Source organism: Apium graveolens, chromosome 3, assembly GCF_009905375.1.
Source record: "Apium graveolens cultivar Ventura chromosome 3, ASM990537v1, whole genome shotgun sequence".
NCBI classification, from domain to species: domain Eukaryota; kingdom Viridiplantae; phylum Streptophyta; class Magnoliopsida; order Apiales; family Apiaceae; genus Apium; species Apium graveolens.
In genome coordinates, this window is record NC_133649.1 from 56757250 (window position 1) to 56772435 (window position 15186).

The following is a 15186-nucleotide window of genomic DNA, read 5'->3' on the forward strand; positions in this document are numbered from 1 at the left end:
ATAATAATTAATAAAAAAAACCTATTGTATCCAAAACGTACATGAAAAATGACTTTACATGTTCTCCACTTCATCAATCCCATTTATTTCGTTTATCCTATAAAATACACAACAAAGCACAGCACTCGTCTCAACATATTCACCGATTCCATGGCACCAAAAAATCTTGAAGCAACAATTACAGCGCTTTCATGTTTCATTTTGGTCCTAAATGCGGCATGCTACACGCCAATGACGGCCGACATTGCAGCCAGGCTCCAAGGTGAAGGCGACACGGGTGAGTGTTGGAATGCACTCCTAGAACTAAAATCATGCTCGAATGAGATTGTACTTTTTCTCCTCAACGGTGAAAGTTACCTTGGAATGGACTGTTGTAGAGCCATTCGTACCATAACGCATGGTTGCTGGCTTTCTATGCTCAGTTCTATAGGATTTAATTCTGAAGCTGATATTCTTCGCGATTATTGTACTTCTAAGTCGCCTCCTCAACCAGCAGCTCTCATGGATTCTATGATTAGTTCTCCGGTTGAATCTCCGACTGAAGCTCCTATAAATGGTTACTGATGATGATCAAAGGTTATGCGAAATAAGTTATGTTATCGGGTGTTTTGAGTTGTTTTGAGTGATGCTAAATAAGCTTATGAATAACAAAACATTTTTGAATAACACTGTTGGAATGCTAAATAAGCTTATGTTCACGCAAATTATCCTAATGCTTATCTTAAATTTTGTACAAGAAAGATTATAAATTAACAAGTACACCTCCGTCGCATGTTACGTCATCATAAATGATTGATTACTAATTTACGTATAATTTATAAGATCAAATATAATAACGAGTGATCTTGTTGGATTTGTATTTATGAGTAATTAATACAATAAATTTTTTATATTTAATATTTTTACGAAATAAAAGATATATTAACAATTAAAAATGACGTGTTCAACACAAATAGGAAATATTAGAGACCTTTTTTAAGGACGAAAGGAGTATCAAATTGAATAAAAAAAATTACGAAATGACAGGTGTTGGATTACAATTGCATGACAAATGCTGTACAAAGAGCAGTGTTCCAGAAATCGTTAGGCGTGCCAGGGCGGTGAGGGTACTCTCGAAAGATTAATCGGCAAGTCGGAGATTAATCGGACCTATTAATCGGAACATTAATCGGAAGAATATAAATATTATTTTGAATTTTTATAATTATATAATGATCAATATGTCAAATATTTGTTTGAAAAAAGAAATTAGAAATGTATTAAACAATATCTACACATTTGACATGTGTTATCTACTAATTATTGAGTTTACAATATTAAATATATTTTAATTCACAATTTAAATTATGATAATATGTTATTTTTCTATTTTAAATGAGAAAATAAATATATTAGATTACTTGTTCCAATACTTTATATTAGAAATTGACATTATATTGTGTGAAATTATGAAATAAATAAATTAAAATTATAAATTGAAAAAAAAATTAAACTATTATCCGTCTAAGACCGATTTTTGACCGCCTAAACTGCCTAATCCCGATTTTTTGAAGAAAAAATATTTAAATCACCGCCTAAGTACGAGTCGGGGCGTTTTAACACCGCCAAGACCCATTTTTAGAACCTCACAAAGAGTGAAAGACCAGTAACCACTCAATCGAGTATAAAATCTACAGGGATTTAAACTCCCCGAACAATCAGTTACTTCCATGGCTTTCACTTCACCTCAAATCTCATCATTTTCATCAACATTCCCACTCCTCAACCCCAGAAATCTCTCTCAATTCAGCTCAATCTCTCTCTTCTTACTTTATCTCTCTACACTTCCCATTACTCATACCCCACCGAAACTGGAAACTACAACTACTACTTGCAGAGCAACCCAGGACGGCGTCGTATTTGACGACGCAGCCTACGAAGCAGAGAGACTAAGGCTTGACGCTAAGGCACGCGAGTCCATGGCTGAACAAGCGAGTAATGAGAATGATGATGATGACCCCAAGGCTTGGAAATGGGTGATCCGAAACAGAGTTTGGGATTTAATGGAGGCGCTAAATATTGCGCAGTTCCCTAGGCCTGTTCATCACCGTATCCCTAATTTTGTTGCTGCTAACCTCGCTGCTCGTAATGTAATTTCTTATCTTTTCTGAAATTTTACGTTTATTTAGACTATACAATTTTGTACACGACACATGAATAAGAATCATCGGGGCAAATCCAACAGTAATTCAAAAATCCAAATTTGGGGCAGATTATCCCAAATTCTATTCCAGCTTTGGATCAGTTAGATCACTATGTTCACTGATCCAAATTTGGATCATTTGATTTAATATAAAATAATGGTTTTGTTATTTGTAGTTTATGATATTATAAATTATTTTTTGTTGTTATAATTATATAATTAATAACATAATATTATTAATAGTTAATAAAATTTATTTTTAAACTAAAACTTAAAAACTGCGAAAACATAATTTTATTAAAATTTAAATAGAAGTAAATTGAAGAGTCAGAAGTGCCGGATTCAGAAGTTGAGACTATTCCGATCGATGAAAATAAAAAATAAAAGAGGCACATATTGCACTTAAAGATACATTAATTGAGCATTTGTGGGAAGAATATGTTAATTCGGAAAATTAGTGTGTATCAATAATATTTTATATGTTAATTACTGCAATTAATGTGTTTTTCTCTAATTAAATGCACAAATTTAAAATTTTTATGTGTATTAATTTTGTTTGATTTCTCTAATTTATGAAATGTTATATAAATTATTAATAATGATTAAATGATAAATTTAAGATAAAATTACTTAATATGATATTTATATATTATTATATGTAAAAAGTAATTTGAATCCACTGTTGGAGTTAGTTAGAAATTTAGATCAGTATTTGGATCAGTTTTTGGATCAGTTGTTGATCAAAATTTGGATTTTTGGATCACAACAGTTGGAGGATGACCTTATATTCGACTAGTAGAAATTATGGTCTTGTCACTTGTCACGCAGTAAATTAGTAATGTCCTAAAAAGAAGAGATCAATATTTAAATGTTACTTTTTTTGGTAATACAAATTTACAATTGTATTGATTACTTCTTACATGTTAATATGAAACTGCGGGTGTGTTTTTAAATTAGTTCTACATGTCTTAAAAGTTTAGAAATAATTTTGTGGGAATTTTATAGTATAGTGTTTGTGTTTGGATTGCAATATTATTGGTGTGATAAAATGACATAAAAATGTACCCATTTTATTCACTTGCACTTGCACTGATAGATCATTAGAAAAAATCAATTATGTCTAAAACTAATGATTTTTAGACAAGCAGTAGCAAGTTTTGGCTGTGATTTGCACACACAAAGACACATTCTTCACCAGTCTGCAATGCAAGTTATTACTTAACGCAAGGTAAGAAGTCTAATGCTGGAGTTCTTATATCCATTATCCACAAGCTAGGAATGTGTTGACTAATTAACTGCAGCGAGGATATTATATGGTTAAGCTTAAATACAGTTTTGGACAGAGTTAGACAAACCCTTAAAAAGAACTATTTCAAACTGAAATATAAGCTAACTACCCTAAAAGTGATAATTTCTACCAATTTTATTCACTTGCACTTACACTGATAGATCATTAGAAAAAATCAATGATGTCTAAAACTAATGATTTTTAGACAAGCAGTAGCAAGTTTTGGCTGTGATTTGCACACACAAAGACACATTCTTCACCAGTCTGCAATGCAAGTTATTACTTAACGCAAGGTAAGAAGTCTAATGCTGGAGTTCTTATATCCATTATCCACAAGCTAGGAATGTGTTGACTAATTAACTGCAGCGAGGATATTATATGGTTAAGCTTAAATACAGTTTTGGACAGAGTTAGACAAACCCTTAAAAAGAACTATTTCAAACTGAAATATAAGCTAACTACCCTAAAAGTGATAATTTCGTCCCAAATTCATCACTGTTGCTTAAAGCCATTTCAGCAAAGCAAGAGAAATCGGTTTTCACCTGTGAAATTGGCATCCGTGAATCAGCAGTGATAAATTTCTTGCTAAAGTTGCTGAAATAAGGGTTTATGCAGATACTAAACTTCAAGGCTTGGGGGGGGGGTATTGGTATTACTTGTTCCATGTAGTGATACTTAGGGATTCTAAACATAATCAAGTATAATTTTTGTTTTTTTTATCTGTATCAGAGAAATATTGTTGTTGCTGATGATTTATTTTGGAAATGGAGTTGTGACAGTTGAGTGAGTTGGAAGTGTTTGGAGCAGCGAAGTGTGTGAAGGTGAATCCTGATTCGCCACAAAAGCAAGTCAGGTTCTTAACACTGAACAGTAAGTTATGATGTCTGCACAGGAGGTATTTATAATGCCTCGGTAACTGTGATTGACTGATTGTTTTCACCTCTTCTCAAAGTTTTAGACTATATGTGCAACAAGATATATTCAATTTCAAGAATCTATGCCACTGAAATAATATGAAATTTGTTACTTTTCAACAAGATATATTCAACACAATAAATCCATGTCACCGGAATAAGATGAAAATTGTCAATTTTCTGACTTCTGAGTGGTACTAGCCAATGATTTGGGTGGGCGACACACTGTCTTCATTTTGAAGGAATAGAATTTTCAGTTTTATGATATTATCAAACTTTTAGAACTCGAGATAAGTAACTGGTCCTATGTCCTGCAATTTTTTCTTTATGCAGAAAACATAGGAAAGGGGGAAACTGTGAGTTTGTTTCTTCCCTTAGTTAATGTCTCTAGGATTCCATGATACTTATAATGCTTATTACAAGTGGAATATACTTGTCGTAATTTATCTGCTGAATTAAGTGTGTAAACTTTGTTGATCCTGACTCTTATGCAGGTGGAAAAAGACTATTAACTCCGCAACCACGTCTCAGAACTGGATTTTTCTCTATACTTGAATCCACTATGTTGTCTCCTTCAACAATAAATGAGGCCTGCACTTCTGTGGGGGTTGCTAAATACGGAAGGCCGATTGGATTGGAAGAAAATATCAAAGTGGATCTTATAGTCATTGGCTCAGTAGCTGTTGACCCAAAGACAGGTGCTCGACTTGGAAAGGGTGAGGTATATTCTGTTTTATAATTAGAGTGATCTAAACAATTTGGTAATGGATTCGGATGGATTTTTATGTTGCAACATAATCATGTTGGTCCGAACTAATTTCAATGGATTTTTTCTCGTTTTGGTGAGAATGACAGCCAATGAGCAATCGTAACTTTCTAGCGAAAGTGAGATTAATATAATTGCCTTCTTACTTTAATTCACTTGTGATAAGTATAGAAGTGGGCATTTATATAGACTGCAGTATTCGATATTTATAATAGATAAACTAACTAAAGAATCTTACAATATATCTCTGATATGTTTCATGTTATGGGAATGGTACCCTCTCTTCTTGTTTTCTTCACGGTCAAGGTAATATAGATGATTCAATAATAGTGATTAACTTGTAATCAGTAAAGACATCACGTTGTATTATCTTCTGTCATGCCAGAGACTTAATTTGGTCAAAATTTAGACATTACATCTAGCGTGCTAGGATTCAATGTTGTTTAGTTTATGTGCACTGTTGGGAATTGGTCTGTATATGTCTATTGGCTGTCCATTGCTTTGACTGATCTGTGGTATAGATATTGGTAGTATTAGATATCTGTTGAATAACATGACTATATTAGATGCTTCAACTTCAGCGAGGAAAGAGCTGTAAACTTTATGGACCACTAGAAAGGCATCTACAGACAATTGAAAAAATCTTCAACATTACAAATTGTTTATGACATAATTTTGATGATATATTGGGTTCATAAGCTTGGACAAGACTATGAGAATATAATGCTACAGGTTCAAAGCTATTACAAATTAAAGTTACATCTTTGGACTTGCAGTTTAGAATTGTCCTTTGGGCTTAAATTGTTATTCTAGACGTTCTTTAGTGACATTTTATTCTTTTTTCTTGCTAAGCCCATTCTCTTCTTCTTTAATGTAAGAATGTAACATTAGTTTGACTTTTCGTACATGGAGATATATCATGAAAAGGGACTCCAAAATTACAAATTGATTGACCTGAGATTTTTATTGAAATGTGATCTAAACCATGATAAAAATATAGTATCTATATTGCTAATACATATATTAATATGGTGCAGGGGTTTGCAGAGCTTGAATATGGGATGCTGCGGTACATGGGCGCAATTGATGACTCAACACCTGTTGTTACTTCGGGTCAGAAGCTCTTATTTCATACTACATGTTTCATGTCTGAATTCTAGCATGACCTTCGTAAATTTTAAAAGTCTGGATTTTTTTGAACAATTTATAGATGACAATGACTGCAGGATAGAGTTATTATAACTTCCATTTTGAGCGCAATAATATATTGTTTGAGCAAATGTGTAGCGGGTTTATTGTATTACCTGATACATGATACCATGTTCTGATAGTCATGACTTTGCTGTTCTTATATCTGTACAATGCAAATATAACTGTTTTGACTGTAGCAAAAATAACAATTAAATAAATAAATACAACTGTTACGAAGCAAAACCTGATTGTCCGTCTCTTCGTAGTAAAACTGGAAATTTTGTTACAAAAAAACAATGAAGGTTCTTCACGACCATTCTCTTTCCAGTTGTTTCATCACAAAGACTGTTTGATTGTCTTAAAACTCATTCCAGAGTTAGTGGTTTGATCTCCGTTAAGTGTAAGTACGCAGACCACATCAACATTTGGTCCATGTGATTATGTGTTTTCCAGCCCTTCATTATACATCTAAAGTACTATGACACCCACTAGTAATATAACAGAAGCATAGCCCTTAAACCTTGAGCTGAGTACGGAATTTCTCCTTGCATGCAGTCCATGACCAACAACTGGTTGATGATATTCCTGTTGATAAGCTGTTAATCCATGATGTGCCAGTTGACATCATATGCACTCCTACCCAAGTTATCTTCACCAATACACCAATTCCAAAGCCTAAAGGTCAGTGAAACTTTAGTTTTTATTAGTGTTCTCAGTTCTGTCATTTTCTTATTTTATCTTAAGTGTGACAAGTAGAGATGCCAACTGGCAGAGACATCCCTCTTATCTCAGTGGAGGTTAAGCGGTTAAGTGCATCTCCAACAAGCTCCGATCTTAAGTGTAAAAATAAAGAACAAGCTCTTTAAACACGATCTTAAGAGTAAAAATAAAGAGCATCGTCAAAATTGGAGCTCCAAGTGACTCTCAAGGCTCTTTAAAACCTTAAGAGCCTCTTCTCTCGGCTCTCTTTTAAGAGTCAACAACTTGCTCTTAATTTATATTTTATTATAAAGTAATTCAACCACCCACTTTCTCTTTCCACTTTGTATTGTACTCCCATTAAATAAAGATATTTTAATATTAAAATATTATTTGAAGAGTGAATATAAAGAGTGTTGTTGGAGGTGAATGCATGTTAAGTTGTTAAGAGTCAATATTTTATACTCCCTCCATCCCAATTTATCTGTCTAGTTTGATTTTTTGCGGTTAAATTAACCCAACTTTGACTGAAAACTGCACATAGTACATTATCGAAAATATTTATAAAAATTATATCATTAGAAAATATGTTCAATCTACTTCTATATGTATTTTTTAGTTTTTCAAAATAATGAAATAATGAGTTTATATTTATAATCAAAGTTGAGTCAATTTAACCATCAAAAGTCAAACAAGACGGATAAATTGGGACGGAGGGAGTAATATATTAGAAGAGTGGCTTAAAAGACTGTTGGAGATGCTCCAAGTCACTTGCATTATAGTACGAGTACTAATTTGTCAAAAAAAGAAAGAAAGAGAGAAGTCTTTCAATTGCAGTGATTTGATTGCAAAGATGTTTGGAATAAGATTTTATCTTGTGCTTCTTATAATTGTTTGAAGAGTATACATTGAACAAAATCCAATTCCATTACATGTATTTCAATTTGAGTTAGTTATAGTTAGTATAACTAACTATTGTTAGTTTATTTTAAAGGAAGAAGAGGAAGGGTGTAGAAGTACTAGTTTCTGTTCCCAAAACAATAAATTTGGCACATATTGTGTTTGCACCGAGCATGCTCTATCTTAGCAGTACTCTCAGTACATGCGAATCTTTACTAGCACCATTTTCACTTCAGGTATTTACTGGGACAAACTGTCACCGGAGAAGCTCAGTCAAATTCGAATACTCAGACAGCTGAAGAGTAAAATTGAGCGAGAAACTGGACATAAGCTTCCATCTGGTCCATCAGAGAAGCTACCACCTACCGCTCGACGGAAGCGCTAAAGTATTGGATTTCACATAAACCAAAGTATAGAGAAGACTTGTTTTACTTATAAAAAAAAAAAGGCCTCTGGGGAGAGAGATGCACCGGTTAAAAGCAATATTCCATCTGTTCCATTCAATTATATACATTATTTTTTCACATGCTTTTCAATACTCATTTAAAACATAACTCCATAATATTTTTTTTTAAATTTTTATTTCTGAATAAAAGTTTTTTGTTTAAATTTTTATTCAATTTTTTTTAAAAAAACAATATAAAACTATATTTTATAAAAATCTCGAAATACGTACAAATAGTAAACATATAGAACATAAGAGGGGCGTAAGTAGTAATTTATAAGGAAAAGTTATGCTCCTTGAAGGGCTGTAAAAAAACCTGAAAGTATCCATCTGCTATATATGCTTTTGTATGGGATATTATTCGTATATGAAATAAACTGGATATTTTAATCTGACAATTTTATATACAGACACGAATATAGGCAAATCCAAATTATATATTTGACAGTCCTACTTCCTCTTCTGATTTTCCCAGTGATAATCCAATGTTTTAAATATAAATAACTAATAATTGATTTTAATGTTTATAATGGATATATTTAAATGCATAATATTTATTAAAAGTTCACAAAATTCATGTAGGAAGACGCAACTTCGATAGTTAATACACGTTGAGTTGCTACTCACGGTCAATCTACCTTCTATAGAAGTGATCCCAAGGAGAAGTCATCATCTATGACTAACAAATACAATATAGATAGCTAGACAAAGTCTAAATTATCACTCATTCCATAGTCTCCGGGTTAGATACAACTTAATGCCTTTTGTATACAACCAACACAAACCAGATACAAATTGTGCGTCCTCTTTTTACACAATTCAGACATATACACGAGGTAAAACAAATTAATGAATGCAGTGCAGCAGATGCTTGTCCTATATCATTCCATTCAGAGGAATTCTATCATTTGGCCGACGAACCCTTTCCAGGGGTGATATAACCTGTGGCATTGACATTCCCACCGAAACTATGATCTCTGAAAACAAGACAAATGAGTTAATATTAGCACAAATTTATGCAACTACAAATAAGACCTAATTACGTAGAGGAACTCCCTACATGGCATGGCATTAAAATTTTCAAAAAACAGTATACTTGTATAACTAAGTTGGTATGTATACGTGTCTGAGTGTGGTGTGGGCACAAAATACCTACTGCCGAAAATTTCACCATAAATCTAGAGGGCATAATAGTTACTTCTTAAAACATATACCAGTAATCCTTTGCATACATCAATTTGGTATTTTATCTCTTGAATACATGCACACAGATTTCTCGTTCAAGCAACTATAAACCTCACCACACTTAATAGCTCTCATATTTCATTATTCCCCTTTCCCTTCTATCTTTCCAGAAAACTCAATGTCAAATTACTGAATCTACGAGATATTCGATTTTCTATATCTGTTCTATCGTCCTTCTCTGACAAGAAGGAAAAAAACAAGTGCCCTGAACTAAATTCTACATTAACGGGTTCCTGTAGGCAGTACAACAAGTTTGTGGTTTTGAGAAAAAACAATTACAATAAATTTAGGAGAAAAGGAAGGAAGACGTAGGCACAACAGTAAACCAACCTATGCCTTCTCGGATGGATAGATTTGGTCTTATGATCTCTGCCGAATTGACAAGAAATACATCACCAATGTACAAATGATTTGTCGGAACATAAACACTGCATAGCTCTTCATCTCCATTTTCTTTCTGCACAAGAATAGACAGATATTCAATTAAATTGGGAAGGTAGTAGTTATTTTTTACCAGGATTATTAGTGCTATTAATTCAATTCATCAAATAGAAAAAGGTGAATATTTTGCTAAGCTCAAGTCCTTGTTGTGCTCATATACATTAAGATAGGATATAGTCATCTATTAGTCTTAGTAAGTCCAATGGGAATAGTAGACTCTAAAGTGGTTTTATCACTCTCAAGAATGATAATTATGGCAATAATATATGCATACACATTTGCTCTGGTCTGCTTCCAAAGCTGGCTCCAATGGTAGTTGGCATAGTATCTTGCCTAGGCCTCATTTTATTTTTTAACTCATCTATCCTTAATATTTTAGCATAACTAGTAATTTAATATAAAAAATTTTATTAAACACTTGTGAAAATTTCCTTTTACTCATCAGAATCAATATTGTTATCACTGGTTCACAAGCTTAACTAATCTTAAAAAGCCCCTACGTTTGAAAATTATTACTTTGTTTTGTATGTTGCTTTATATTATGACTAAGATATTATTTTCTTCATCTCCTACTTTTTGTCACTTTGATTTTGTGTACGTAATTTAACATGCATAAAGAATATACTTCCATAATTTATTTTTTTGAATATAATTTATTAAATACTAAATTATTATTTTTTATTAGAAGATTTTTTGTAAAAAATATTGTTGAATTTGTTTCTACACCTTAAAATACGTGCAGAAAGTTGAAGTTCAGATCACCTTCGATAAAAAGAAGTCAAATGCTAAAGATACATGCACACACCAGACTAATTTATCCATCTATGATGTAAGATAATCATGAAAATTTCTAATACACTCATCTGTAAACTACAAAAGCTTTTGGACCGGATACTCGGTGAACAATTCTGAAAAACAGAAAAGAAAAAGAACAGAGATATACAACATATTTCAACAGTAGCAGCACATTTCATAGCTTAAAAGGTCTCAACCAAAATCAACAAACCTGTAGAACTACTGTGGATGTGATGAAGCCAAAAGCATATTCACCAAGGCGAGGATGGCGGATGATCGCAACCTCCTTAAAAGCAGTGGTGTTTTGGTCTGTTATGTGGTAACTGGTAAGTAAGCTTGCACATTAGTTATACAAAAAAAGAGTAGTCACGGTGATTCATCAGTTGGCACAGAATGAAATGCTTTAATCATCACACAAAATAATCATCACACAAAATAAATACACCCTTGCACCAGATTATACATTATATGCCAGGAAAATGCGGCATATGACACAAGAGTGGTTAAAGAAATTGATTGTGTAAAAAGCAACTGTATAAACTGTTTAGATTTTAGCAACTAGCAAGATAGTTCACAGAACTGCATTCTTGTTGACATCTATGACACTCCAGTTATACAAGTGTTTTCGGTGATAGAGCAAACAAATGTCAGTTCAGAGAAAATATAACTGCAAAGGACTTACCTGGAGAGATAGCAGCGCTAATTTGTTTGGATGCCGAGTAAATGTTATTTATGAAGGGCATTCTTTTTATGAACCATTCCCCTAACCAAAACACAGTGGAACCCATCCACGAGGAAGCAAATATACCAATAAAGAATATAAACACCAACGACGTAATGAATCCAAGGCCTGCAGCAAACATGAAAGAGAATACTGGTACATAAGCATATAACCATCAGTCCATCACTATGAGAAGATAGTGACAGAACCAAACATAAACACAATGGTCCAATAATGAGGTGATCCATAAAGCTAGAATCAATGTTGTAATCATGAGCATGTGTAGATTGCTAAAATATGCCAAGCATAACCAAGATTTATTTTTATACAAATAATACTTTTATTGCAATATTTTTTATTCTACTTGTCAAGAGACTACGTATTAGGCTCTGTTTGGGATTGCTGTTAAAAATTGTTGTGCTGTTAGAAAAAGTGTTGTTGTAAAAATCAGATGACTGTTTGGTAATTTTTTTGATAAGTATATGTTTTGATGCAAAAAATTAAAAATAATAATGTTTTTGGTAAGGTTTGATGGTTAAATTAGCATCTGCTTCCCGCAACAGCTAAAAAACAGCTTTTTCTAGCTTTTTCTAAAAGCATGAGGGCACTTACTTTCTGTAACAACAGCTTTTAGGCCAAAAACACTTTTCTAAATAATAGCTTTTAAATTTTACCAAACAGTATTTTAACTGCTTTTAAGCGAAAAGTTGTTGTTGCTGTCTGCAACAGCAATACCAAACACATCCTTAGATTGCTAACTTCGATAAAAGCAATTCATTCCTAACTGAGAGGCAACAATTTAGGTAAACCTCAAATATAGAACTTGCATCCTGCAAAACTTGAGCTTGAAAACGCACCAAATATTTCTATGCCAAGTCTCTCATAAATGGGACTGAAGAAACCATCAAAAAACTGAATAAACCACCATGTGACAAAAAAGGTGACCGCTACAGGAAAGAGAACCACGCTGCAAACAACCAAAAATTACCATGTATGTTACTTTATTAGAAGAGAAGCAGATGAAATTTATACAATTTTTTCTGAAGTATATATACCATCCAGTCATGAACTTCGTAGAAACCCAGCTTTGGAGAACAGCATAACAAGCCTGAAACAAGTTAAATTGTAAATCACTTATTTTTATTGAAATTAAAATATAATTACGTCAACTGAAATCAAGATGCAGATGCTTATGAACTTTTTAATATGAAAGTAAAACAGAAGTAATTTTTTGAGTACAAAATTATAGTTACTCTATTCTATTATAGCATATAAATACATGTATATAATAAAAATAACCAATATACATATAGCTAAATTTATAACCCGTCTAATGACCACCAAACGCAGTGCACTGGTACCTAGCATCGCCTTTACCTTGATACATATCTGATTACCAAAACAACCAAATAACAAGGCAACATCAACAGTACTGACTTGCATATACCTAAAACAACTTCACGCCTACTTTGTGAACTACAACTACTGTTGAAAACTTAAGAGTCCGTAAGAGGAAATCACATGTCATTGCCTGATGATAATAATCCAAATTTCATCAAAACCTATTTTAACATAATCGACCAAAATTTCGGACTCATTCACAACAACAACCACTATTAATCGCATTTTGTTTAATAGATTATATTTCTCAAACACTATAAGAACAACTGATTAGCATTAAGCACACTGGGTGCTTCTTGTGAATCAGATTAGTAGTCACTGCAAGTCTATAAATTATGAAACTAAGACTAGATGTTTTACAGGCAAATGATTAAAGTGGCATCAACAGCACGAGGAGTACGGACAACTATCTGGATACTGTTTGGAAGTTATCTCTAAAATTAACATTAATAGGTCCCCATACGGCCATACATCACAGAATTGAAATTAGCTCATGACAGTATTTAAGTTGACTTGATCAGGTCCAGACATTATTAGTGAAGGCGACTTGAACAATTATGAGCTTGATTGGCTTGGTCTACAAAAATGGTCCTTCACTTTCCAGGTCTAAGGAGGGTATTACATAGTTACATATCACCTAAATCTGCTTTGTAAAACCAAACCTTCTCCTTGTAAATGTAGATCACTCTCTCGGTCTCTCTAATCATTTCTGAAAGGAACAGTCCCACATAGATTTATTACTTTGATAAGCCAGCATTTACTAGTATAATTTTCTTCTGTACTTGCACAAATGATAAATATAAGTGGGGGTAACTAGCCAAACAAGCTGGCAGGCCACTATATTTAATCTATCAAAGCCTCTTTTCCTAAATATAAGTTTGCATTAGTGTAACTTTGCAATTAAACAAACTTGTGTCAAACTAAAAAAATCCAGAGTCTCTCTACTCCAACTCTATAAGTAAATACAAAATACACTAACCATGCCCGAACCCTGTTCTACGCCCGAACCCTGTTCTACAAGTGTGATACATGTATATTCAATTGGCCTCAGTTCATCTCTAAAACAAATCATAGACTAAACTAAATCATTACACATTCAACATAACTCAATAAACCCGTTCTCCATATACCTCAGGCTTCCACAAGACCTAGTAACTTAAACGGCATCAGAGCATCGAAAGCTCCCAACTTCAAACCCTCCTTACCTCAATATCCTCAAATTCTTGATCCAAACTCTAAAATACAAATAAGAGCTGTCCAGCAAGAACAAGTATTAAACATACAACACTATCCAATCAAGTCCTAAACACAATCTTTCTAACTTAATACAAACAATTAACTCCAACTACTCCAACATAAAAAAATAACAAACTATAAAACAATGTACAATTTCAAGAACTGAACTAACCAAACATAAAAAAACTAACTAAAAAATCATACAAAAAAAACCCAGATTCAATCTTGCTCCAATTACACAAATGACATTCAAAATTAAGTTAAAAAGCACAAAACAAGTAAAAATATAAAAAGGGTACCTTCCGAGTAGAAGAATTAGGGGGAAGAGGTGATTTAGAGAAATGTTGAGGATCTTCAACATGGGGTTGACCTGGTGAAGTTGAAGTTGACGGAGATTGCAAGGGGGTCAATTCCTTGTTGTCAGCCATGGTTATATGAAATATAGATACAGATCTGGAAGGGACTGTGTATGTATATGAAGAAGAATGTGAGAAGACAAGATAGTGTGTGTATTTTACAAGTCTCGCTGTGTCTCGACTGTTTTTTGGACTCTTCTTAAGACAATGCAACATGTATAATGAAGCTTATATTCATTGTTATAATTTGGTTTTTGGTATATCCAAAAGGTGAAATATCAAAAAGGGGAAAAATGACCATTTTACCGGAGTAAAAGATCCAAAATGTCACGGTTCAATTAAAATGACCCTTAATATCACAAGAAAAACGCAAACAAAAAATGTGTTAATCATTTTTAAAAATGAGTAGTGCTATGTACCCTAAATTTATTCCCCAAATTTTATACCAAATAATGTGGCATACACGTGACGGATTTTAATTCGGGGACGCATATGTATGCACGCATGGTCCATATTATTATTAGGAAACTTACAAGTTAGAAGTTTGACACATCAGTATAAGTAACTTCTTGGGAAAATATTTGGGGTTTTTTAGCATTTTTCTTT

The 15186-nt window shown here is 32.9% G+C and overlaps 3 protein-coding genes across 3 annotated transcripts; 2 read left to right on the forward strand and 1 right to left on the reverse strand.

Moving 5' to 3' along the window:
• The first annotated feature begins 150 nt into the window (after window positions 1-150).
• LOC141714239 (egg cell-secreted protein 1.2-like) lies at window positions 151-564 on the forward strand. The gene has a single exon (XM_074517771.1). The coding sequence runs from the start codon at window positions 151-153 to the stop codon at window positions 562-564; it is 414 nt and encodes a 137-aa protein (XP_074373872.1).
• Window positions 565-1655: 1091 nt separating this feature from the next.
• LOC141712310 (5-formyltetrahydrofolate cyclo-ligase-like protein COG0212) lies at window positions 1656-8464 on the forward strand. Its single transcript, XM_074515194.1, has 6 exons — window positions 1656-2129; window positions 4250-4340; window positions 4879-5105; window positions 6188-6263; window positions 6897-7022; window positions 8177-8464. Exons 1-6 carry the CDS (start codon window positions 1710-1712, stop codon window positions 8323-8325), a joined length of 1089 nt encoding a protein of 362 aa, XP_074371295.1. The 5' UTR covers window positions 1656-1709; the 3' UTR covers window positions 8326-8464.
• Window positions 8465-9008: 544 nt separating this feature from the next.
• On the reverse strand, window positions 9009-14790 carry LOC141712311 (protein LIKE COV 2-like). Its single transcript, XM_074515195.1, has 7 exons — window positions 14524-14790; window positions 12643-12695; window positions 12445-12554; window positions 11549-11716; window positions 11078-11175; window positions 9961-10087; window positions 9009-9362 (listed from the first exon to the last, which is right to left on the reverse strand). Exons 1-7 carry the CDS (start codon window positions 14650-14652, stop codon window positions 9262-9264), a joined length of 786 nt encoding a protein of 261 aa, XP_074371296.1. The 5' UTR covers window positions 14653-14790; the 3' UTR covers window positions 9009-9261.
• Window positions 14791-15186: the final 396 nt, after the last annotated feature.